Here is a 27883-nt window from a genome sequence, read left to right as displayed (position 1 = left end):
GTGATGAGTAGGCGCACACTGCCTACCCAAGTGGCAGGAAAAACTGACAAATAGCAACTAAAATAGCTTTAGGTTGTAAATGAGCATCTCTGGAGCGCATTCAGTCAGTCAATATTCAAATCAAAAACAGTACTCAACTGAAACAACTATTTTTACTACTTCTAGGTGCACATCAGTAGGACATTACCAAATAGTGGGCAGGACCTGAATCTGTTTGCTTGGACTATAATGGACAGTATGTTGATCAATTCAGGACACAAATCTACTGACACATTTCAAGGCAGAAATTCGATGACACTTTGCTGTAAAAGTAAAGAGTAGAGGTTATCAGTACACATTTTTAAACAGGAAAAATTAAATTTATTTCAATATACATCGCATTTAAAACTATATAACATTGTTTGTTTGTTGAATATTTTACACAGCTCTTATCATGGAAATTTTACAAAATAAGACCAAGCTCTGAAACAATAATAGGATATCCCGCCCTTTAATTACTGCATGATTCCTTGTACCGTATTTTACATAAAAGTAATTATAGCTTCATACATTATTCTTGTTATTTATAAAAGGAAAAAAAAAACATAACTTTTTAAAGTTTAATTTAATGCCTGAGAAACTGCTTTACATCAGAGCAGAATGGACAGGATGTAATATTTCATCAATATTGTTTAAAGGTCCAAATTTGTAGACTGGCCACTTCAGACAATTCAGATGTACAAAGTACAAACTGTGATATATTATGAGCATGGAAGATACTTTGTATGTGGTCATTGCAATGGAAGAAGATTCAAGAGCAGAAAGGAAGTCAGGTGCAAATGATGTCAGTCCGGGAACAAAATATCTGTTCCTGTCCGACAGTACCACCGAAGCCAAAGCTGAAAATAATTTAGTGTAAACCCAAATCAGGACAACTTATCTCCTCAGAAATGGCCAATAATTACAATTTAAACAGCCAAGTGTTGTCTCTAAAATGTGCAGGACCATTGCAGTTAGTAGTCACAATTTTGCACTATAACAAGTGTGAGGAAGAGAAATCAATAGACAATAATCGGCCTGTAGTCTGTAGGCCAGCACCTGAGAAGGCCTCTGGTGTTGTACACAACATGGTGATGAGAACATTGAGCAAGAGAGGTCAACTCTCCACTAGGGGGCCTTCAAGACCTGACAGTGATGACTAAAGAATCCCTTTTATCCATCTCAGTGTGCAGAGGAGTCCCCAGAGAAAACTAAACATGCCGTGGTGCAATGGGCACAGCCCATTGCCATCAAGAGGTGAAAGGTCAAACGTCTTGGAACCTAGACACCATTTTACAAAGTGATACAGAATTACACATTCATTGCCATTAAAAGCATTAAAGAATCTCAATATAAATTCATTTTTGCTTTACTAGGACTGGTAGCATGGTGAAGATCGCTTTCCAGTTCCCATATAAATAGCAACTGTTTACTGAAGACATTGTAGTGTAGCTATTATCAGAGTCATCCTTATTTACATGGTTATCATGACTTACATTCTTTTGAGTAAACCGAGTCCCACAGGAGCCCTGGCACAAATGTAGGAAGCTCGCTAAAGCAGGAAAATTTGTCACAAGTCCTTTCATTTACACCTAAAGCCAACAAAACAAACAAGGTGGCCTGTTGTGATTTTGTGCTGCAAACTGCTACAGAGGACTGTTGTACAATGCCAGTTCAAAATCTGTTATTGCCTGTTTATCCACTCTCTCTTTTGCACATACTGTAGTCAGACAGGCATTTGTGAATCATTTTTGTGTGTTGGCTGGGCACTGAAATCAAACCCTTTGGTTGCCAGTCTCTCCGAAGCAACAGAAACGGATCGAATTATCACTTGTGGCTGTGTGTGTCTTGTCTCTCTAATCGGTCATCTGTAATGGCCTCACTCTTAAAGCCTCACTTAGCAGGTACGATGACGACCATTAAGTTTACCAGAGCAGTGTGGTATTTGCTTTGTACACAGCCCTGGATCTGTCCGTTGCATATGCTTGTCGTGGCAGACTGTGTGCTTTCGGTGACAATCTTGGGTTAGATGCCGGCCTTGTCACTGTAGAAGGGCGTGACATGAAACATGTAGCAGTGTGTGCAAACCCTGACGGGCTTCACCTGGCCATACCGGGGCAAAGGAGCAGAATGGGAAGAGCAGCGAGAGCAGAAGATCTGAAATGACACAGTATGTAATGTTATCAGTTACTATCCACATGATGTATGAATCATCAGTTTGATCACATACACATTAAACTGAGAACTCTGAGACTCATCGTACCTTTCCACAGCTTCTACAGTGATGCTTCCTGCGGATGACAGTGAAGGGAGCCTTGCAGGCAATGCAGGAGTTGCAGGCTTCATCGGGGACCCAGTCTGGTGGGTCTACACAGACAAAAAACGTTAACATAAAGTAGGTCTGTCACCATCAGTAAGCCTGCTGCAGAGAAAAGGAACAATCTAACAACTAAACTAAGAGTGGGTCCGTTTTTTGGATTTTCTGACCTTCGAATTGGCCGTCCCGGGCCTTGGCTGCCAATTCTGATGAAGAAATGGTCTCCTGACAGAGAGCACAGTCTTCCAGCACGGCACTACGCAGAACAGGACCTGCTGGACACCATAGAAGAAGAAACTAAAACTGGCGTAGTGTGTGATTGATTATTGTTTGTGTTTGCCCCGCTGCAGAGTTATGGACCAGCTAGACAATATAGTGTAGACAAATTTACGGGCAAATATTAAATCTTTACAAGCAGATATATTTTGAGCATCAGGGGCCAATGAAGTCTGTCTACAGAATCTGAGCCAATAAAAACACTCTGCTTTCTCATAGTTCAGTTGAAGATATCTTTGAGATAACCTTTTTTTAGGCAGTTTTGAAGTCTGTATTATATTAATAAGGGACAATGTACTGTAGCATATTGTATATCAAAGACATGTTCCTCACCTTTCTTCTGGTTATCGTTGTCTCCCTCCTCACACTTGGTTGCCATGACTTCAAACAGAGTCTTGAGGATGCTGCGAAGGTCACTAGCATAGTTGGTCTGCAGCTGATCAGCAACCCCTGCATCACAGCAGAACACATAATGGATGTCAGCATGAAAGATAAAAAAAAAGAGGTGGAGGGAGAGCGACTAACAGCATGAGAGCTTTTACCTGATATACAGACAAAGAGACGGTGGATGAGGTCGCTGCTGCTGTGGAAGCGTGAACGGATCTTGTTCCTGGCAGCCAACTTGGCATTTTGTAGGGCCAGCTGGATCTCCTGATGGTCCAGGTCTTCTGACATCCCTGAGCTGGGGGTCAGACTGCTGACAGGGCTGGAGGGAGTGGTGATAAAAGGGGCAAGATTGTTAAACTGTTAAAATACAAATTACATATTCAATTCATATTTCCTCCATTGTAGATTTTAATCTTTAAGTTAAAAAGTATGAATAATGCATATAAAATTAAAAGGAAACAAATCCATTCCCTACATAATTCACAAATTGCCAGGAATATGCGGTTATCATTAAATATACTGTACAGAATGTACATGGAAATCAATACCACAACATCTATCTAATTAAATCTACAGTGTAAGGAGGCAAATTAATGCTGTAACCTGTAGCTCATATGGGAAAGAGTGACTGACACTTCAATCAATTGCTGAATGTGAACAAAGGACTGCATAAAGACTGAAAATCAACAAAGCTATCTTTTCATCTATCATGCAAGGACCCAGTTTTTACAGTGACACACCCTTTCATGAGTGATAAGTTACCTGGGAGTATACGCACTGCTTGACAGACTACATGTGGTGACCGACACACTCTCACAGTCACTACCTGACACAGAGCTGAGGGGAGAGCTCTGAAAACTAACAAAACAACAAACAAATAAATAGGGAAAAAAGAAACAGGAGAAATAAAAGAAGTACAGAATAAAATGTTTATACACAAAAGATAAACAGATATATAATTATGGTAACATAAGGCATAATGTGCAAAATGAGAGACAATGGATGAAAGAAACAAAATAATTCAAAGTATATGATGAAATATGGTTAATTAAAACAGATATTTTTGTTGATGGATGATTGTGTTGAGATCATACATCCCTCAAATAAATCAAAAAGATAGTAAAAGGATTTAGAAAAAAATGACACACCTGGAGCTCCTCCTGCTGTCCTCTTTGGTGTCCCTCTTTGAGTCTTTAGTTACTGGCTTGTCCTTATCTGTCTCCTTGTCCCTTTGTCGACCTCCACCGGCCTGCTGTTTCTTTTCATTCCTCAGCTGGTGGTTGCACGGGGAGGGTCCATCCCCTCCACTGGAGCCACAGTCCTGAGCCTGATGCCCTAGAGCCACAACCAGGCACTTCTCACAGAGCTGGGAGTTTGAATCCTCTTCCAGGGTCTCTGCTGAGCAGCGGGAAGAAGGGGGAGTCAACTGGGCGAGCTCACCCTTACGGTGAGGCTCATGACCTCGTGGGGGCAGCCGGCAAGCAGAAGACTGGATGACAGTGCTGGGGGCTGCGGTCTTACAGTGTTTGTCCAATCCAAGGGCGAGGCCTAACCCAAGTCCAGTGGTCTCTGTGGCGATGGCATCCTCGTGGCCATCCTCACAGCTCCCACAACAGACACAAGAGTTGAGCAGGCAGTGAGTGGCCACCAGAGGGCCACAGGTCTCAATCTCAGAGGGAGCGGGCCGCGGCAGTAGTAGCTTGTCCACAGCAAGCTCCGTCAAGCTGGGGGAGCGAGGGTTGAAGATGACCGTGGCGGACAGCTTCATCCCACCCATACGGTGGGCGATGACCTCAGCCGTTTCAGATGCTGTCCCCTCTGAACCCATCTCCCACCCGTTGGTGTAAGGCAGAGATTCAGAGCCAGGAGCGGAAGTGTAAGGAGGGCGCTTTGCATTAGGACAGTGTGTGTTCTGGCTGCGTGGCTGTGGGCATGGCTGCTCTGACTGGGCCCCAGAGTACCAACCGTTCCTGGTAGGGTCTGGCTGTGGTCCCAGTTTGTGCTGCACGGGACAAGCAGACTCTGGTGCTTTGGAAGGCGAGGCAATACAACGACAGGCCTCTCTTGAAATGCTGGTGATGCTGTCTCCTGCTGCGTCCAGGTCCTCCATGAAGAAGACCTTGTCCTCCTCCTCTACATAGATGCCTGTCCTTCCCCAGCTCACCAGGAGCCTGCGGGGAGAGGCCTCAGTGCTGGAAGCCCCACTGGAGCCTCCTGCGTCTCCCCTGTGGGGATGGTGTGCTGGGGACTGACCCTGGCTGGGAGGCGACAGAAGGGTGGACATCTCGTCCCCCACACGATACACCATCATGTTGAGCTGCTCGAGTTCCTCCTCATCGTACTGCATGGAGCAGGCCAACTCAGCCTCCTCTGCCTCCTCACACAGCAGGCCCTGCTCTTGCTCCTGCTCCTCCTTTCCCTTCTCGGTTTCCACCTCCTCCCAGCCCTTTTCCACTTCTGCCACCTCCTCATCCTGGTTGGGACAGACAAATGGAGCCAGAAGCTCCTGCTCCCCCTCACTCTCCCCCTGGGAGGTGTCATTAGTGGGGCTGCAGAATGAGTGATTCTCTTGGACTGGAGCTGGTGAGCTATCTGTGGACAATTCCCCATCCTGAGAGATACACAGATTCCTTTCCAGTGTCATCAACTCCTCCCCAGTCAAGGTCTGCAGCAGGTCTCTGCAAAAGCATCGTAAGGTAGTTTTAACATTATGATGGAGGAAAAAAGATCTTAAAAAAGATTTGTCATTGTGATTTTGTGATGTTCAATATTTACGGACTGTACCTGATTTTCTTCAATAAAGTGCGAAAAGGCCAGAAAAGCTCAGACATGTCCTCTGATTTTCGGTCTAGGTTGAGAGGTCCCTCTGAATACACAACCAGCCCACTAAAAAAATGTGTTTAAAATTCTATAAGAAGGCAGGAGAGAGTAGAGAACAAGGATGTGGGTGGAAGAATGGAAAGGACAGGCAACACTTACCACACAATGGCTAGTCTGGGAATTGTAAACATCAGTGCAGGTTCATAGTCATCGATCATGTCTTGTGTGAGATAGCCCAGCTTTAGGGCCCTGGGACGACAGAACAGGGAAAAATACACAGTAAAAGACTTAACCACATTTTCTCCAGATATTTTTTCGATTCTGGTAAATTCCAGATGAAGTCAGTGCTGCAATTGCATAAAATGTTCCTCAGTAAACTCACCTCTCCACAGTCTCACAAAAGAGCACAATCACCTCCTGCTGTACATAGTATTCTTTGGGAGACTTCACAGGCACCATGGCTGACACATAACTGGCAATGGAAGAAAAAGAAAGAGGAATGTAATGACATTCACAGCTTTCTTGAATGATTTTGGCAAACTTGCATCCAGGAATCCTTGAGACAATGATGAATGCGGAATAATCTCATTGCTACAATTGCCAATAATGTCTGGCCATTCATTTACCTGAGCTCAAACTCAGCAAAAAGGCTGTCGAAATGTCGCAATGCGTCCTTCATGCGGTCCGTGTACATGTTGAGGTCTCTCAGGGCCTGATCTCTGGTGATGTTGCGTACCTCCTCCAGGCTATGTGTAAGGTCCTTAGCCAGGGGCCTCATTGCTATACTCTCTATCTCCCTGTTCATGATGATGGAGCCAGCGGCCAAACACTGCACAGGAACACGTACATCATAAATCATCTTGCCATGTACAGAAATTAAACTGAAAAAATTAAGTTTGCAATGTTTACAATATGTGTATGCACGTGTGTAGGACTTGTGCAAGGTTGTTTTCTTCTGGACTGATGCTGGAGGGAATACACTACCTCAGCCCCAAACCACAGCTGCCCTGCCAAGTTGTCATGGCGAATCTCCTCAGGGAACTTGACACAGAAGTCTCTGTTGGCCCGGTCGTTGGGAATACATTCATCCATGATCTGATTGACAATGTTCAACACGTTGTCCTGCAAATGAGCACAAGAGTGACAGAAAACAAAATTGAACAAACTACTTGGAGAGATAAACATGAGTGAGCGAAAATCTATTCCTACAAAAACTATTTTCTCAGTGTTTACTTTGAGTAACTAATGTTGGTTAATAATCCAGACTTCTTCGCTTTCAAGAAGGCCATTGTATTGCAGCGTTTCAAGACCATTGATTAGGAAGTGAATAAGAGACAATTTGACAAGTACATGAGACCATTATGTCCCTTGCAGTTACATTCTCCCTCAATAAAAACATGAAACTGAAGCCCATAATTCCAGCAGTGAAAATGCAGTGTCACACACAGCAAGAGCTAATCAAGAGCTTATGTGCCGCTGGCATGTACAACAGCCATAACAATGACTTACAATGAGCCTTTCACTCAACCGCAGCTGCACTGTGCACTGTAATCTTGTCAGGCACAGCACTGCGTCTTTCTCTGCTGGCCCTGAGGAGAAAGATTAAAAAGCTTTGAGAAGGAGAGCTTAACCACTGATTCCTTTATGGCTGTGTGCTGTGTGTGTGTGTGTGTGTGTGTGTGTGTGTGTGTGTGTGTGTGTGTGTGTGTCTTGGTCTGTCTTGTAGTGTCTGAGTACCACCCCACTGTCTGTGAGCGTCTCCCAGCAGGGGACACCAATGATAACCTTCACTGCTGATGGTTTCAAATCATCCAGAGGTAGTGACTTTGGTGTAATACCTGTGTCTGACAAAAGACTGGCCTCTATCTTTTTTTACAGCCTACCCCCTCACTCCTTTAAAGGAACACGCCGACTTACTGGGACTTTAGCTTATTCACTGTAACCCCCAGAGTAAGACAAGTCCATTCATACCCTTCTCATCTCCGTGTGTGCTGTAACGCTGTCTGACGGTTCCAGCATTAGCTTAGCCTAGCACAGATCCTGCAGGTAACTGGTTCCAACTAGCCTACTGCTCCGAATTGTGACAAAAGATTGATTGTGATTTGTAGAGTCACAGCGTGTACAAAAAACAACGTAACATGAGACACAACCATCTTCTAACAGTAAACAAACTGGGAACTATATTCTCAGACAGGCTTGCTGCGAGGATATCACTCCGCCCAAGTACTATATTCTTCCACCTGAGAATATAGTTCCCGGTTTGTTTACGGTTAGAAGACGGTTGTGTCTCATGTTACGTTGTTTTTTGTACACACTGTCACTCCACAAATCACAACATGTAAATAGGAACATGTTGGCGTTATTTTGTCACTTATTCGGAGCAGTAGGATTACTGGAACCATTCACCTGCATGTTCTGTGCTGGCCTGATGCCGCTGGAGCCGTCAGACAGCATTACAGCACGCACGGAGATGAGAAGGGTATGTATCGACTTGTCTAACTCTGGGGGTTACGGTGAGTAAGCTAAATTCCCAATAAATCGGCGTGTTCCTATAACAATCTCGACCTATCTCTCTTCCTCTGTCTCTTGTGTACGCCATCTAACTCAATCTCTGTCCACCTCAAACACACTGTTCCAGCAGGCCGCACTGTAAGAACAGCCATGCCAACATAATATGAGCAGCATGCCAGCAACCCCCACAGAGGCCCATGAATAAGAGCTGATAGCAGCAGTGGCAGGTTCAAGTACAAATTTGGCTTGAGTGCACTTGCCTTCTATTCTTGGGGCCTCGGGGCTGTGGGGTATCATGCTGCTTAATTCATTCTCCAAAACCCTTGAGGAGGCACGCCGCTGAAAAGACTCCTCTCTGAACATACAAGTGCTGAGAGATGCCATTAAACATTTTCACTGCAACTTGTAGAGAAATGGATAAAATGAGAGACTAATTTGCGGTACGGACCCATCCTATCAAGAGCTAATAATTCAACTCCTTCTGATGAAAAGCCTTAGCTTGATCAATTTGGGGTGAAAACAAAATGGATTTAAAAAAACAAAGTAGGCAAAAAAGAGGACAAAGAGCATCAAAACAATGAAAAGAAAAGAAACTGCACAGACATACCGAAGAAAAAAACAAGGTGACAGATTGTCAGAGGTACGGATGGAGGGGAAAGAGGCAGAACAGTCAGGGACCAAGTGATGACCTTATTAAGTGGTTCTTCCCTGTGTGCTGTGGCGGTGGGGGGAGGCTAAGGCACAACGGGCCAGATGACGACCTCCCTCCACCACCTCCAGCTCTCTCAGCATGATGCAGCATGGCAGCCATCACTCATGCATAGCATCACCTCCTCTCAGCCCTGACCACATAAAGACCTGAACCTGTATCACCACATACAACAACTTACCATACATTCATATCCATTGTTTCATTCAGCAGCATTTGCATAAATAAAAAGAAAAAAAGAGAGAGAAAAAGCCATTTCTGGCCTAATTCTTGTTCTAAACACAATTTGAACTTGATCAAAGCTACAATTCTAAAATGCCGCTCTTGTACCAATTTACTAATAACCCACATAACACATGTTCACTCCAAACAAAGTCTATCTCACCTTATCAGCAGAACTGCTTTGTGTAAGAACCCCATCTTGTATCCAGAAATGGGTGATAAGGGTGGATGTCTATTTTTAGCTTCCAGGCCAAACCCAAAGGTCCAGTCAGGTGATTATGTGTACGGAAATAATTTAAAATAAACATAAGAATTCATGGCTCAGAGTCGGTGGTCATATAAACATTGAAACAGGTTTTGCTTGCTGTAATCATCCCTCCTGTTCATACTGGCTATTACAAAACCCCTTCCAAATCTGCTTCTCCCAAGTGATGTGGGACAAAATCTAGTCCTCCAATGCAAAAATGTATTTAAAGGTTTAAGTGTCTAAAACTTGAGGCTATCCGAGTTTGACAAATCAAGCTGGTATCTTCTTTTAGTTGTTTTTAGTCCAAAGTTCCTATTTGTTACTATTCTTCCACTGCAGTCAAACAGGAGAACACTGGGGAACATACAGAGGGCCTTTGATACTAAAAAGAATGTAACTTTGGAAGATACCCACTTGGTTTGTCAAATTAAGATTGCTGATGCCCCATAGTAGTTTCAGATAAAGTTTTAAATCCAATTTTCCACAAAACGAAGACAGTGGATTTTGTACCCATGACTTCCATATAAAGCGCATTAGGGAGGGATCTCTTAATGGCCAGTATGAAAAGAGGGAATGATTACAGGAAGCAAAACCTGTTTCAATGTTTATAGCACCTGACTTGAAATATTATGAACCTATCCTCTAACTATGTATATTCCAACTCAAGGGCTATACTAATGATAAATGAATGAAATAACACTAATTCACAAAGGCTGAACTTTATCCTTCATGAAATGAAAGACACAGAAAGAAGATGACTGACAGTTGCTACCCGCTGACCTGACAAGACCTGAACTGGTTGACCAACAGGGTACATCTCTGAGGGTCCTTCCTGCCGTCGAGGCCATCCAGCTCAGTGGCTACCTGATTCAGCTCTTCATCAGCGTAGTAGAACTGGGCCAGGAGCTGAGGGTCCGTCCTCTGCACAGAAACACAAAGAGACAGAAGGAAGTCATTTTTAAAACCGGTATAGCTCTTTATGAGAAACAATTTGGTAATGGGTGATGTCTTTGAATGACACTGGGGTTTTCTGTCTCTAGATAAGTGAGTATATATTACTACTCTGGCTATTAGAGTTTGAGCACCTCATCATTTTAACAAAGCAAAATTATTATCTGTATGTGTTAACGTATCCTTTGGGTCTTAGTCCTAGATACACTGTCAAGGCTTCATGAGAGCTGTAGTCGCTGGACTGATAACCAAACATCATAAGCAAGCCATCAAATTCAATAATTATATCTGTTGCCCTGGTTCACAAATACATTATCAGAGCTCCAACAGCCGTTAAATCATCTGGGCCAACCGTACATTTCAAAACAACAGCAGAGGAAATTACTAAATATCAAAGCAAACAAGATTTCTATTTAACACCAAAGAGAGTACAGACCAGGCCAAGCCTTGGAAGTCTCGAGATAACATGCTATGTTTTTCTGTTATCAGGGGGAATCTTACTAAACTGTGACAGAAAAATACAGTGTCAGGCATGGACAGCTATTGATGCCTAGTGGTTCTCTAACTGTGGTCAAGTGAACACATGAATTATATATTTTGTTCAGCAAATCCCCTGGTATAACACTATGTTATTACAGCACTTTGGTGTTAATAGGTGGAGTATTTAAGTTAGCATAGTTTCACCTACTCTGTATATAACCAACAGTGAATTTATCTCTTTTAGCAACCTTTTGCTTTAGGCATATAACCCATAAACCTATGCAAATAAGCCACAAAACTGAGAAAGAGTGATGTAGAAAGAGCAGTCATGTCAAGGCAATACGGCTCTAACATAACAGAAGCTTGATACAGCAACATACTTCCAATCTGTGAGGACAAAAATAAAATCAGGCAAGTAGGGCATTGTATAGGCCAGCTTAACAACAAGATTTTTCTCCCATTTTGCCAAAGTATTCTGTTGATTTATGAGCAAGGCAAGGGTTATACAAATTCAGATTCATACAGAAACACACTTTCAACGAGTATGCAAAGGTAAATGATTAAAAAATGGCATTAATCCTGACAAGAGGAGTTAACAAAGGCTAATATAGTGTGAAAGCTCCCCAGAAGAGTGGGTGTAATTAGAGAGGCTGGCACTGGTAGAGAACTTATGTCATTATCTCCCACCATGCTCCCCTCAGTGTGTGTGTGTGTGTGTGTGTGTGTTTTGTGTGTATCTCTGTCCATCCCACTGGTCCATGAAGGCATAGGACATTTCTCTGCAGCCACACAGACAGAAACGCACGCACGCACGTACGCGCACACACACACACACAGCCAGCGCTGCGTGAAGCACACTTACAGCAACAACACACAAGGTAGGGAAGAGACACTGTCGCACAAAAAATATATACACAACAATTGATCATTTGTGTTGCTTAGACCTACCCCAAATAATGAAATAATAATTGCAATAAAAACTTTACAGTACGACGGTTCATAATAGTGTCAGGTTCCCTCTTTAATACCCCAGTCGTACTTATAAGTGTATATGCCCTTAACTGGGATGATGTTGGCTTCATTAACAAATTCATCTCCCTGATTCCGAATCTAGATTCACATAGGCTCATTCTTGCTGGGGATCTGAATACTGTGACTGACCCAGCTATAGATCGCTACAATCCTAAAACTTTAGCATGTTCCAAAATGTCCCAGGCTCTTTGTGATTTCATGGATCAAACTGGCTGTGTGGACCCATGGAGGTTTTTCTACCCACATAAAAATGAATTCTCTTTCTTTTCACACGTCCATCATACATACAGTAGAATAGATTACTTTTTTATTGATAAAATGCTCCTTCCTTCTGTAAAAAATGTGGAGTACACTGCCATAGTAGAATCAGACCATGCACCTGTGGTTCTTGATTTTCTTTTCTCTCAAAACCTAGCACAGCGCAATAACTGGAGACTGAACACAGCCTTATTGGCAGACAAACAGTTTTGTGAATTTGTATCTAAGGCAATTGATGAGTTTTTGTTGTTCAACAGATCAGACTTAATCTCACCATCTACTTTATGGGAGACATTGAAAGTTGTCATAAGGGGAGAAATTATTTCATACTCCATATCACGTAATAAAGCAAGAAAACAGAGGGAGCAAGAACTTATCAACTCTATAAGAAAAATAGACCACCAGTATTCCTCGGCCCCAACTCCGGAACCATATAAAGACAAAATTGCTCTGAAAACGCAGTACGAGTTATTATCGACACAAAAAACAGAGAGACACCTCCTCTGGTCAAAAGGACGCTACTATGAGCATGGGGAAAAAGCAGGCCGCTTGTTAGCTTACCAGTTGAAATGTAATTCAGCATCTCGTATGATCCCACAGATTAGCAGTGGTTCACAGTCAACAATAGATCCAGTGGAAATAAACAATGCTTTTAAAGCATTTTACTCTGACATGTATACATCTAAATTTCCACGAGATACATCAAACATGTCACAGTTTTTCAATGATCTAGATATCCCTAAAATAGATGTGGCTGTTAGAACTGACTTGGACAAACCCTTGCGACTTCAAGAAATCTCTGATTCCATCCAGAAAATGCAAAGTGGCAAAACCCCAGGGCCAGACGGCTACCCTGTGGAATTCTACAAGAAATTCTCATCCCGGCTAGCTCCCATCCTTCTGGAAATGTTCAATCATTCATTGATTCAAGCAAACCTACCACAGAGCTTAACAGAGGCTTCTATCTCACTCATTTTGAAACCCGGTAAGGACCCTTTAAGTGTGGTTCGTATCGGCCAATTTCACTCCTAAACACAGATGTAAAGATATTAGCTAAACTCCTTGCCTCAAAATTGGATACTGTAATGCCCCATATAATCTCAAATGACCAAACCGGATTTATGAAGGACCGCCACTCTTTCATAAATATTCGCAAACTCCTGAATGTTGTGCACTCTCCAGCGTCCGGGGAGATTTCAGAGGTGGTTGTCTCCCTGGATGCGGAGAAGAAGAAGAAAATTAGAATCAGACCTTCAGAGATGGTCAGCCCTATACCTCTCTCTCACAAGTAGAGATAATTGTATAACAATGAATGTTTTACCTAGATTTTTGTATTTGTTTCAGTGTCTCCCTATATTTTTGCCCAAATCCTGTTTTCAGTCTTTAAATAAATTGATCTTTTCCTTTCTGTGGGATGGTAAAAATCCTAGAATCCGGAAAGAATTCCTAGAGAGACCCAAGAGCCAGGGTGGTCTAGCACTTCCCAATCTAAGGAATTATTACTGGGCGTCAAACATACAAAAAGTTATTTACTGGTTTCAGTTTCCAGAAAGGGAATGGTCCCAAGTTGAAGGAAACTCCTGTTTATCAACATCTCTCTCCGCTTTAATTACAGCAAAACTACCTTTCTCACCATCACAGTATACTCCAAACCTTGTAGTACGTTCTACTCTCAAAATATGGGCACAATTTAGGCGACACTTCAAACTTCTCGACTTTTCTATGTGTAGCCCTATTTCTAACAACCCCCTCTTTCCTGCAGCCAGATTGGACCATACCTTTACACAGTGGCACAGAGTTGGTCTTCTTAGATGTAGTGACTTTTATATAGACTGTCTAATCGGCAGCTTTAATGATCTTATTAAAAAATTTAATTTAATTTAATTTAGATATTTCCAGGTCCGTCACTTTATTCAAACATGGTGCTCAACCTTCCCAGCCTTACCAGTAAATTCGGGGTTGGACAATATCTTACAAACTCCTGTGCAGCATAAAGGCCAGATTTCAAATATATCCAACACGATCTCATCTTTTCGAAAAGTGTCATTAGATAAAATCAGAGCTGATTGGGCTGAAGAACTTGGGATGGAGATATCTGATGCAGCCTGGGACTGCGCTCAGAGTAGAGTTAATGGCACATCCTCCTGTGCCCGCCTTAACTTGATACAATTTAAAGTCTTTCACCGAATTTATTATACCAAATCAAAATTGTCCAAGATATACCCAGACATTGATGACAGATGTGACCGCTGTAATTCTACTTCAGCCGACATGGCTCATATGTTTTGGACTTGTCCAAAGTTAAAAGAATTTTGGTCAACTGTTTGCAAAATTTTAAATGAAGCATTTGGCACGAATGTAGGGCTGAATGCAGAAATGGCCATTTTTGGTGTATTTGTGAGTGAGGTCTCAATGACCACTAACAAGAGAAACGCATTTGCTTTTGCCTCCCTGTTGGCCCGTAGAAGGATAGTACTGAAGGGGAAATCTCCTGAACCACCATTTTCATCAGTCTGGCTTAACGACCTGATGCTATTCCTGAAATTAGAAAAAATCAAGTATTTCTCTAGAGGATCGACTGACACGTTCCATAAGATATGGGATCCGTTGTTGTTGTTGTATTTTGAGAGGCTTAACACCCTCCCCCTAGATAATATAAGGCCCTAACAGCTCTACCCAATACACACAGATGCGTTGTCTGATGCCTGATGTGATTTCCACACGAAGTGGGAACTGCTCTCTCCGTCAACCTCATCACATATCATTATTATTTTTTTATTTTATTTTATTTATTTTTTTTCTCGCTTTTGTTTTGTTGGTAATGGCAGTATGTGGGTGGGATGGGATTCATTTTCAAACAAAAAAAAGAAATCAAGACACTGTAACCAAATGATTAGATCTGTATTGTTTTGCCTTTCTTGAATAAAAACATGGTTTAAAAAAAAAAAAAAAAAAAAAACTTTACAGTACAATTAAGATGCCAGTTTTTAAATCACGACACCAAACACTGTATACACATTTCTCTGCAGCCACACAGAGACACACACACACACACACACACACACACACACACACACACACACACACACACACACACACACACACACACACACACACACACACACACACACACACACACACACACACACACACACACACACACACACACACACACACACACACACACACACACACACACACACACAGGGAAGGCTCACGTTAATCAAAAGGTTAATGGTTTTGAAAATGGTGACCACATGCCGAGGTGCATCATAACAAACCACAAGGTCCCAATGACGGTACAGGAGTTTAAAAAGGACAGCATGACAGTGCAGATTGGAAGAAGGGAGAGCTACGCCAGCAAACAGGCTGGTTTTGCCTGCAACGTGTCAACCGTCTGGAAATGTTTTTCATGAAGTCAAACTGAATACTGGTATTTACCGAAACCTCTCGCAGGACCTTTTCCCTTTAGTTTGCAGTGCTTCCTGTTGCGTGATGCGCTCCCCGTGGGCCCTCGCTTTCCTCTCTGAATATGATACATGGTGCTGTTCCCTCACTCTCTCTCATTAATAATGAAACAAACAGCAAGAAGAAAACACAGAGATATAACCTACAGCTGGGGTACTTGTCGCATTATAACTGTGAGTAGGGGGGAAATATTTTATATTTTAAAGGTTATTTGAAGGACTGAGCTATGTCCCTATATTAAAATGAACATGGTGAGAGCTATATTTGGACAATAAGTAACCTTTTTTCGTCAATGTCATGGTTTTGTTGGGTGGTAATGCAGGTTTTTGAAACAACTAGTATGGTCCTTTACGATGTGATAATTGAGTTTTCACTTGTCCACAGGTAAACCAGAGCTGCACTAGGGTGAGTTACAGAACTGCAGCGCTGGATTATAGCTGATTGCCACTTCTTTTTTTGCTCAAGGATACTTCAGCAGGGCAAATACTTGGCATTTAATCCAAACTGAAACAGGCAACTCAGAGTCTGTAATTCAGCAGGCAAATAGTGTTGCACACTCTCCTTAAGTGTTCTTTCTTAACAAGGTCACATACATGCTCTATATATAAATAACCTGTTATTATAGCAAAATAATAGAAAATTATTCAGTAGACTGTAAATAGTAATATTCATCATTGCATTGGCATTACTACAATGGCATTACATTTGAGTGGGTTTCTCTAAATGTGTAGTCTAATGGGAAATGAGCACAACGGAAATCTTAATTAAACAAGGAAGCAAACAAACCCACTGTAAAAAGAGGTATTAATCTTTACATCCAAACTGAACCTCTGAACAGTGAGAAAGGCGCCAGTCAGGAGTCAGATAAGACTAGACTTTACACAACGGCACAACAATGAGTGAGCCTATGATACAAATGTCACGATGACCAAACAGGAAACAAGAGGGAGACAGTGCAAGACCTTTTTCTCGCACAGGCACAACACGGCCCACAGATTGGTGGCATTCATTTTGAGATTTCTGAAGCATATAGGGCAACGCTGATGGAGGAAGAAAAGAAGTATTTGAGACAGACGCCATCCTAAAGCCTCCTCCTTCTGCATTCCTCACACAAGAGGGAACATTCCTGCAGCATTGTATCATGGGGGAAACGTCAAAGGCAGGCAATGTTCAAGACATGCTGATTTACTTTCAGATAGACAGCGATGTTCAACCCGCTTGGTCTACAAGTTTGGCGTACCATAAAATAATTATTTATCAAATATTTAAAAAAAAAGGTTTGAAAAGATGATGAATCTTACTTCACCCCCAATTTCTGACACCAGTGTGAGAACCAGAAGCCAGTCGCACAAGCAAGTTCAACCTAAGCCTAGTTATAACTTAATTGTTAAAAGAGGTTGAACCACACAAAGATCTTACGAAGAGGTTAGTTGTTACTAAATATTTGCAACTGTAACTTGCAGGTGTAACAGTTACTAACTGACAAAGCTAACGTTAGCTTGCTAATATATGCCCTATTTAAAGTGAAGGCCAAAAGAAGTAATGGGATGTGGTCAACAAGGCACTTGATTAAAATGCTGTTTAACTTTCTCAAGATGGAAGTTTTTTTAAATTACATTTTACAAAAACATAATGTACCTAAAAATCATAAACATTATGCTAATAATGTTAGATGAATGATCAAATGACGTCAGGTTAGCAACAAATATTTCTCCATGTATACAGATATAAATAAAATAAAGTACATTTACAAAGAATTGTCAGTAAAGATTAAAATATAGTTTGGCCTCCTAGTTGATTGCCCTACAGATGTTTCTTGGCAACCAATTTATAAATTACAAAAGTCTTTACAAGCTAAACTAGCTTTCAAACAGCTGGTGCAACCAAATCCTCGGTCACAGCAAAAGTCAAAGTAACATCTAATTTAAAACAGCACAGTTAACACCTCAACAGCAAACAGGACTACCATAAGATGAGCAGTCTCAGAGAGCAGAGTAAATGTATAAAGTTAATGGTAAAAAAGATGTGGTCTTACAGTAACCTGCAACTATTAAAAAAGCCAAAGAAATTGCAGCTTTCTAAACCTCTAGACTGAAAATAAAATTAAGATATGGTGACAAAAAAAAAGAAAACAAATTGACAAGTAGGCATAACGATTAAATAAAGAGGTTGGAAAATAACTTCCTTATAAGGGTATTCAAATTGTTATACAAAAGAAAGTGTGTCTGTGGATCTAACTCCTGAACTTGCGAGTTGTGTCATCATCCCAATGACAGCTCTACCTTGCGTATGTGAGGAAATGATTCAGCAGATTTGGCTCCTGCCCTCCTGCTGTCAGTTGTCCTGGGTGCCCTCCCTTTGAGATGACTCAAAAACTATATCCATTGCGGTCACAAACCCATTATTTCCGACTATTAGGTTTTCAGAGTGACAATTACTGTTAAGCCCCCTAAATCACATCTTTTCACAATGACTCAGTGAAATTTCTGTCCCTTTAGTTTAACATTAAATCAATAACAGGCGATGACAGTGTGACTCTTACTGAAGCGTGTTAAAGAGAGTGGCCTGATGATCTGCTGTACGATCAACATTTTCATCATCTCAGCCAGCTTTCTTCTTGAGCGGCTGATTCTGGGCTTCATTTCTATTCGGACATTGCGGACGATGGAGGCCGTCAGGCTAATGCTTCATGAACCTCCATAGCATCAGTGCGTGCACATTGAGCCCACTTAAGGGACTTATGAGAAACCTTGCCTCTGCCCTCCATACTCTATTCCAGGCTCAATTTGCTGCCTTCTGGCTGCCTTCCAAGGAGCAGAGGCAAATATTGTAGGAGGGGGAAACCAGTTCCACCCTACTTCATGCAGTCAGTTAGCAGACTGGCAAAAAAGCAGCCGGATACAGTTCATCACCTTATTTATTATTCAGGACTCAGCATTAAAGCCCTGGCATGAGAGACAACCGTTTTGGTAACAAACAAGGAAACTTCCGCGACCATTATTTATATTACGTTTGGCAGAATAAAAGTATAATCAGTCACAATGCAGTCTGCATGGAGTGCTGCTAGGGTGTGTAGAAAGGGTGTCCTTCCAGTGCTCTTCAGCTTGGAGATCAAGGTGCACAAGGGTTTAAGGACACTGAGACATTTGGGAGGGTAAAGTTTAAAAAGCCTTGATTATATTTCTTGGTTAAATCATTAAAACAAGGCAACGCCTTTAGGCCGTTGAGGCCTTCATCAAGGCTAGTAGTATCAGACTTGACTGCAGTGTTATTATGCTGAAGTAAATTTAGTTGTGTAGAGTCATTCCTTTCATGTTCATCTTATCTCTTTTTTTCCTCACACCGAGTTGTCTTCTGCAGCTACAAAGTTATTGATGGTGACTTTTTAGGCATAAACTCAGACTATCGTAAAATCATTTATATTTTAATACAGTTTAAAAAAAATTATAAAATAAATGTGCAATTAAATCAATGGCACTAATCACAGCTGAGGAGTATGTCTGCGCTAAGGGACAGTTCGGTTTTTTATTTCATGTAAATACTAGTTTACTAGGAGGAGTAACTTAGTATTTCAAGTAATGCAGTAATGCAGGAAGTGTTAGTTTCCATGCTTATTGTGTTTCCACAACAATGTTAGTGAGTAAATCTACTGAAATGGCCACCACACCATAACAGAGGAGTGGGATGCGTAAAATGAGAATGCAGTTTGAGGTTTGGTCACGTATGTCATGGCTGTAAAAAAATAAAATAAAAAGGGCATCTGTACATCTTTGCCAAGCGCAAACCAGTATAGAAGGCATCAATAAATTGTTGTGGAGGGTCATCCCTTTTTTCCATATCATTTTGGAGGATCACCCAAAATTCACTGCTGGCGAAGGGAAGGTAGGTCTATTTTAACTAAAGATCCAAAAACTCCTCCGGTGGCCCCTGAAATAAATAACAAACAGTCCCTAACCAGCTGAAAGTTGGATCCACAGCAGACTACAGATTTAACTTCATTGACTCAATAGATTCAGTGGTCTGCCCATCTGGAGTGAAGGCATAATCTGCGTGTTTGTCTCCTCTTAGAGGTCTGCCCTAATCTGGCATTTGGACTAAGCAATGACCTGTGTATGTGCCTGGCACATGGTTTAGCATGACAGGACGAGGTGACATAGGGGGGGCGTTGAGGATTTAGGTGGCTACATTGTGTCTAGGATCCCCTGATGGTTGTGTAGTGACATGTGGGGACACCCCTCTTCCCAGCAATTGCAGGGAAGTTCTTATGCAAGAAATAATCTGGTTACACAATCCAGAACTGGCTGTTAAATTGTGTCTACAGAGGGGAAGGGGAATTTTAGATTTACAAAATCAACAACTTGACATTTTTCATGGAGTGTATGAGTCCTGAAGAGACAACAAGATTGGTGAAGATGCATGCCCACTATCTTTATAAAAAATACCAGCGACAGAAAATACTGGCACGCCCAAAATTTAAGAATGTCCGTGCCATTTTGACCCACATCCCCTCTTCACTGCTGAGGATGTGGACTTACAGTCAGGCTTATTCTGTCTGCATGCCTTTCATTGTTACGAATGGTGATTGAGAACTGGCATTGCCCTGGCTGTCCCAAATTACACACTGACAATGATGACAATGACAGCTGTGGACAGCAGTACATGTGTTAGTCAACACACATCTTTTGATTGCTGTCTGTGAAGATTAAATGTATGCATGTCAACATGCTTGTGCAACTGGGATTGCATCCTGAACTTCATTTATACCATCTTTCCCTCATTAAAAAGGTACATTAAAAAAAAATACTGTACTTCTGTCACTCCCCTCTGGCACAAGAAAACTACAGGATGAGAACATATATACTGTATATTTTAATATTCATCTATTGTACACATATTGTTTCTCATTCAAATATTAGTCGAAATATCAATGTTTATCAAAAATCTTGTTTGAATTTGTCAATTCTTCAGGATTTATTATCACCCCGGCCGGTAAGAACAAACACTAGAGCTGCTAAAGAGAGACATCCTCTCATTTTATCTTCTGCCAACTGTAACCAAGGCCAAAATCTAATCCCAAAAATACAGGCCTACTGTTCTCCTCCTCTCCCTCCAATTCTTCCCTGCTGATAAGACAGCGCCCAGAGCAGAAGGGATGGCATTTCATTTGCTGGCTCTTCCTAGAACAATCAGACTCATAATATAGACAAAGGGCACCTTGAATGCATGCTTTATGTTTACCATCAGTGACAATGAAAAGAGGAATTTGAGCCCTTGATCAGAGAGGATACCAATTATTACCAATAAGAAATGTGGTTTAGAAAATGAGGGCAGCCTCTAAATCGATAACAGGACAAGCTTATTCTCTGTGGTACCTTCAAATCTCACTTCTTCCACGGCTATTTTCTTTCAATCATCGCTTCCCAACACCTCGGACAGTGGGCCCTGATTCCCCAATCCTGCAATGCATTTAAAATAGGCCTTCAATCGCCTGGCCTGTCTCGAGCTGCACTAGGGTCAGCTCTCTAAATCCCGGCAGCTGACACCAAATCAATTACCGCATGGCTGGTGGGTAAGCAGAATGGGACATCAACAAAGAACTCCAGAAACAAGGCTAAATATGAAGCCACGCTTCAGCAGTTTGCTCTTCCCTCTTCCTTCGACTCTGTGCCAACAGTGCAGAATCAACTTTGCAAAGACAAATGGCTTCACCTGCTCTCAGTTCTTGCACTAGCATGTTAGCAATATTCACAAACAAACCAGGGTAGTGATAAATGCCAAATGAAGGGCAAACAAGAAGGTGAGGTAAATCATGTAAACAGCAGAACCTGCTACAGCCAGGTACAGCTACAGCCTATCATTTTATATTTTTTTATACATGGTTATATATTACTGATGATTATTTATTAATCGTTTGGTCCTTAATATGTCAGAAAATTGTGAAAAATGCCCATCATGATTTCCTAAAGGTCCAAGTTTATGTCTTCAAACAGTCCACAACAAAAAGATATACAGTTTAAAATGGACAAAAGAAAAGCAGCAAATACTCACATTTAAGAAGATGGAACCAGCGCTAAGCATTTTTGGTTGATCGACCAACTGAAACAATCAACAGATTATTAAAAAGTGTTGCCAATTCATTTTCTCTCAGTCTAGTAATTGTTTCAGCTCCAGGTGGTAGGCCCTTTGATCAGTACAAACCATATACTTATTTAACTGAATTATATATATTTTTTTACATGATTACAAACAATCTGAAAACAAAAATAGCAACTTCAATGTTATTTAAAAGTCATCATCAACTGAGTTCATGATGTATCAACTTAAAGACAATTTGTACTTGAAAATGCATCTTGGGTTGTCAATAGCAGTCACAGATTTTTTTTAAAGCATTAGAAATAGCCACCCATAACTCTATTCAACCTGCCTCCACTTCCACACAGATTTTAGCTGTGTTTTAATTAGACATCTATAGCTGTTATAACCATGTAGCATAAGCACTTCTTTATAGATGAACATTTCATTTCAAAAGTGGAAGGAAAAGTGGCTCCTGAGTGAATGATAAGTAAAAATGTGTTGCTTTGTTGAAACCATCAGCTGTCAACATGTCGGGTTTTTTGACAGCGTAGACAAAAATCTCTAATGCATCTTTTATGGTGGCTTGACAATGATTTATAACCGTGATAAATACTTACATGCCTTGTCTGTTTCATTAACATGCACACACAAACAATTTCACACCATTGATTTTATGAGACTTTATACTTTACCTTAAATCACTAATAGAGCTGAAATGATAAGCCCATCAACAATTGTAAGGATAGATAATTTTTTTTAAACACAAATCCCAAAAATCATTGGTTCTAGTTTATCAAATGTAAACATTTGCTGGTTTTATTAGTTTTTTGGGATTGCAAATGGAATACATTTGGATTTTGGACTGCTCGGAGAAAACAAGACATTTGAACATGCCAACTTGGGCATTAGGGAATTGCGATGGGCATTTAATGAACATGTAACGGAATACATGATTATTCGTTTAATAAAATTTTTTCATGGATAATAAAAAAATATTTGCTACGGCCTTAGTTAGGGCTTTATATATAGTCTTGTGTACTGTATTATTGTATTGGTTTGCATTATATTGTACAGGCTTTGTTACTGTGTCCACTACCAGTATGGAGTTAACGCAATATGTGGCATTTTCAGAAAATCCTTGTTATTAACCACACTGGTGGCCTTTAAGTGAACTATAGTCAGCATCTTGCGTGTGCTCGCACTCCTTATCTGCCAGCGAGCATCCTGGGCACGTGATTGACCGGCATCATGTTGACAGATGTGATAAGTTACACTGTCAGGTCCGTTTTATACCCAAAACCAAACGAAGGTCCTTCCATGAATCGAATGCTCTGCTGACCACGTTGACCCTAGTTTTCCGCTGTGTGCCTACGTGGACTTTGTGTCTTGTTAACTGTAGTTTGATGTTTTACATGCCAAAATTGGTCTTTTATTTTACTATATACTAAAGCTGCATAACAAAGCATGTGGAGGTAAGACATTTAGCATTTCAGGCTATACATTTATGCTACACTAAATGAATAAATAACTAAACTGTTAAAAATAAATATATGAAATATATAAAAAAGTATAATAAGAAAGTTACACTGAAAAACTACTTTTAAACTGAGAACTTTTCTTATGGTCAACTCTGTTAAGAGAACCATTATATATAATTGTATTCTTCTAGTATCGGTGACCTGTTAAATGATGGATGACCTAATCAGGCATTAACACTACATACTGTATGTTCATTCACTTGCTAACAGCCTACGTTGTTACACACTGATATCTGTTTGACATTTTGTTAAGGAGTGCAGAAAGTATCAGCTACCCACGCACTAAACTGTCCGGTGGGGAGATCGGGGAATGAAAGGCAAATTAGTAGTATCCTGCAGATGGAGGAGAGTGCACCCAGTGCAAGCTATGAGCCCGTCACATTGACAGATGAGGTGGTGTGGAGCTGAAGGTCAGCTCCTGAATGCCTGATGGAATAACAACCAAGAGAGGAACACAGGCTACAAAGGAAGTGTACATGTTTAGCCTCCTGACATCTCTCTCTCTCTCTCGCGCCACCAGTCACTCTGCAAGTTTGCCGCTGATGAATGAGAGGTGAGTAGACAGTGGCCATTTTGACTGTTCGGTGTTATCCCCCATCTCTCTCCCACCTTTCCTGTCTATCCACTGTCACGCTGAAATAAAGGGGGAAAAAGCCCCCAACAAAAACCTGGCTAAATCAGTTAAAGGCCTAGAAGGAACGTGAAAGATATCCTTACTTATCCTTACTTTGGGGCGAGTTAACTATTACAGCCTTTTCCCCACAGACTTACAGAAGAGCGGGACAATCCATTCTTATACATTCATCTTTTTCCAGAAGTTGGCACTTTGACGACAAAGTCAGGAGAAATAGACAAGTACATTATGTCCCGCACAGAGGTGTATACTACTACTCTCTAACACACTGGGAAGGGATTGTGTAGCAGAGGCAAAATAAAGTCCTCCTCAGTGGGACTTCTCTAGAGAAGTAAAGAGCAGCTCTGGAAATATCAATAGCTCCGCTTCAGTCAAGGGAACATGCTGATTCAACATTTTTCTATCTCCAGGAGAACATAGTTCAATAATAAATGGCTTACTGTTGATGCAAAATGACAATGCTATGCGGTGTTCAACTATAAATGCCAGAATATGTGGGTTGGGCACAGATTATAAGTACCACAGAAATATTTTCTCTCTGTACGAAACAGAAACTACTTGCTAGCTGCTGTTCAGTAGTAAGAGCATAACGTGATCTGAACCCTCCTTTCGTTACTGTTGTCTTTTTATACTGATTGGCATAATTACAGAGGCTTTAAGCGATTCCTTTCTTCACTCCTTTGAGGCAGAACTGATCATTTAAAACCCACAGACTTATGTGTTATTTTGTTAATTCCTACCATGGCTGTGATTTGGCAAAAAATGCACTGATGTAATAGCTCAGCACTTCAGAGTCAGTAGTCATTCATGAATGTGACAATACTCTGGTGAACCCCAAAACTTAGACCTAACCTCAACAATAGACCACCAAAATGCTGTGACAGCAAACATGGTTAAACAGAGAAAAGAGGAGTGACGCAGGTGTGTGTATGTGGTAAAGAGTAGGTGGATAATATATAATCACAGGCATTTTATTTTATCCCTGTCTGACATTACTGTTGCAAAAACTCCCAATTACTGTTAATGTTTGATATGGAAATGCAGTGGTCTTCTATTATATGAGAAACTGACCTATCAACTTATACTGACTATTTTATATATATATATATATATAGACAAACCTTTTAAGTAAAGCAAAAAAATTATTTCCTATGCCAATGCACCACAGTCCCCACCTTGTTTAAGAGGCTGTCTGCAGTATATTTTCTTCAGTTTCTATCAATAGAAAAATCTGCTTTCGGGACTCATAATCTACAGCAGCTATGATGGAAGATCAACCATTTATGCCAATATACTGACAGGACGCTATGCATTAAACACACTAAAATGTTATTCTGGCCTGTCGACTTGCTTTCTACTTGAGTGTGTGGACTAGAGAAGAGAACTTTTTCATAAAAAGTCAAGATTATTAGTACAAAAGTACCCCCCAAAAAAGTACAAAAACAGTAAAAAAAAGTTGAAGGAATTCAATATTTTTTGTAAATCCATAATCTTTTTATATAAACGCTCTGCAGTTGATAATAACCTTTTGTACCCATCCTCCAGAGGAGGGTGCATTAGAATACTGTGTAGTACAAGTGGTATGCATCATTTCACAAAGTGCTTTTCAATGGAAATTTGCTGTCTTCCCAGTAAATAGAAAACTTTCCATAAGAGCATATGAGTAATTGGGGCAAGGTGATGATTGCATATAGGCTGTAAACCCATGTTTAAAATTAAAACATATAAAGCTCAGAATTCTCTAGAAGTAGACCAGTTAAAAGTTTCTTAATCCAACTTGGGCACAAAATCTGTGACTGTTTATTACTGGAGTGAAACTCTAAATGCTTTATGATGAAACAGCACTAAAAAAAAAATCTTGTGTCATGGGCCTGAGCAGTAGTTGATTTGATATGTTTGGGGTCATGTCTACAATCAACAAACAAACCAAACCCATTTAAATACAACAGAGCTGAAACAATTACACATGTAATTAAACAATCAGAGAAAAATAACTATTTTGATAAGCACTTAGTTATGTCAGTCAATTTTCAAGCTTAAATACCCAACATTTTACCTCTCAGTTGTGAGGTTTTGCTGATTGTCTTTGTCTTGTGTGATAGTAAATTAAATATCTTTGGAGTTTGGACAAAACAAAAGGAACGTCAATACCTCACCTTGGGCTTCAGGAAACTGTGACTGGAATTTTTATATATTTACCTAATGGTTAACCAGTTAATTGAGAAATAACCTGCAGATTAATCGATAATGAAAATATTAGTTGCCGCCCTAAAATGCTATAAACTTTTTATTTACTTTCCTATCAAAAACGTATTATTCTGTACGACATTATTATTAACATTAGTACGTTTTTTATTATTCTTGTTTTGTCATTATTGTGTCTGTTGTTGTTGCTATTATATTTTAACTAATAAGATTTTACAAGTAATTTGGAACTATAAAACCGAAAGAAAATCACTTCAACAATACATTAATGACAATGCCAGCTGAAGAGAGCACTAAATCGGTCAGTATAATTCAGTGTATACTGTTAGTCTATAACACTGCATGAACAACAACAACAACAACAACAACAACAACAAAGGGATAGCTACTGGTTAATTCTGTACAGTGTAACATCAGGAACACAGGCTAACGTTAGCAGATGTGTGGCAGTTTATGAAGTGATCAGGCTAGCGAGCCACACTGATCGGCTGTTGTGCTAGCTATCTCCAAAGCTATGCATAAAAAAATGACTGACTGCAGAGCTGACACAGCGTGTGGATCCAGGATAACTTACCTTGGGCTTATAAAGCCACTTTCGAAAGCGGTTCATCGTTACCTCGCCACCTTCCTTTGTCACCAACCCCTCCTCTCCTATCCTGTACCTGTGTGTCTGACAGTATCAGCGGCTGGTTGCTAAGCTAGCTACCGCTGGTGGGTTAAAAAACGCAAAATCTACAAAACACAATGTACGGTAAGTTGTCCTGAACGTTGCAACACGGCCCTAAAAGCTTACAAGGGATATATTCGGGAGAAAAAACGACTTATTTCCTGGCTGCCTGGCTGCCTGTCTCCCCCCCCCGGCCACTTTGCAAGTCCCGACGATACAGAGAAGCGGAACACCGACGGCTCCGAAGCTCTGCTGTTCTCTGCCTCTACTTGATGACAGTCACGTTGACAACATTCACCTCCCACTTTCCCAGGAAGTGATGCCTTCAAGAACTGCTCCTAAATACAGTGTTTCCAACAGCTTTTAGTCGGAAATATGATTTAAAACAGACAATGAAATCAGAATCAGCAAAGTACTGCTACAGTCAATAACATAAATACAGAATAGATATATTACAATAAAAATTGTGTTAAAAAAGACACTATTACAAAATAAAAAATATGAAGCCTAATATATAATAGTTTTACAGGGAACAATAGGGAACAAAGGAAGGCTGTACGGTTTACTGCAATGTGTGCAAACGTATTGATCTGGGGGTGTGCAAAGGTTCACAGTATGTATAATATGTGCAATAAGCATTGTAGTGTGACTGTTTTTTTGTTTTGTTTTTAAAGCTACCTTCCAGGCATGTTTATTTATAAAAGAAATACTCCACTTTTCATGATTCGTGTCTGTTATGTTTTTACCACCAAAAGAAACTGAATTACCCAGGCAAAATTTCTTAAAATTACATCTTGGCCTAATCCTTCTCCCTCATTGAAAAATCTAGATTCTGTAATCTCTGTAATTTCAAAAGTTTGACTACTGGATAAAATATGTCTCCTACTTCACTGAAAAGATCATTCTCAAAAAGGTGTGCAAGTTACCTCATTAAACTTGTGTAAGTTGCAAATTAGACCATGATTGGCTTTCAAAATAGTTGTGTTTGAGTTCAGCACAAATAAACTTCACCTCTTCAGAAGACAGACTTCTAATGATTCTTCTGATGACAAGTAAAGTAACAATGAG

The 27883-nt window shown here is 40.7% G+C and overlaps 1 protein-coding gene across 3 annotated transcripts; it reads right to left on the bottom strand.

The window, feature by feature from the left end:
- Window positions 1–474: 474 nt before the first annotated feature.
- On the bottom strand, window positions 475–27093 carry zfyve28 (zinc finger, FYVE domain containing 28). 3 transcript variants are annotated; one of them, XM_028566284.1, is made up of 14 exons: window positions 26723–27093; window positions 10288–10428; window positions 6803–6940; window positions 6445–6647; window positions 6201–6290; window positions 5978–6067; window positions 5783–5884; window positions 4147–5676; window positions 3761–3856; window positions 3154–3317; window positions 2945–3061; window positions 2506–2610; window positions 2282–2385; window positions 475–2175 (listed from the first exon to the last, which is right to left on the bottom strand). In XM_028566284.1, the coding sequence occupies exons 1-14, from the start codon at window positions 26756–26758 to the stop codon at window positions 2044–2046; spliced, it is 3048 nt and encodes a 1015-aa protein (XP_028422085.1). In that variant the 5' UTR covers window positions 26759–27093; the 3' UTR covers window positions 475–2043. The 3 variants fall into 3 exon arrangements, with proteins under 3 accessions (XP_028422085.1, XP_028422086.1, XP_028422088.1); XM_028566285.1 differs by having other exon boundaries at window positions 2506–2607; XM_028566287.1 differs by lacking the exon at window positions 26723–27093 and adding an exon at window positions 7328–7407 and having other exon boundaries at window positions 10288–10412.
- Between the last annotated feature and the right edge of the window lie 790 nt (window positions 27094–27883).

The sequence above is a fragment of the Perca flavescens genome, chromosome 20 (genome assembly GCF_004354835.1).
Source record: "Perca flavescens isolate YP-PL-M2 chromosome 20, PFLA_1.0, whole genome shotgun sequence".
Taxonomy (NCBI): Eukaryota; Metazoa; Chordata; class Actinopteri; order Perciformes; family Percidae; genus Perca; species Perca flavescens.
This window is presented reverse-complemented; position numbering and strand designations above follow the sequence as displayed.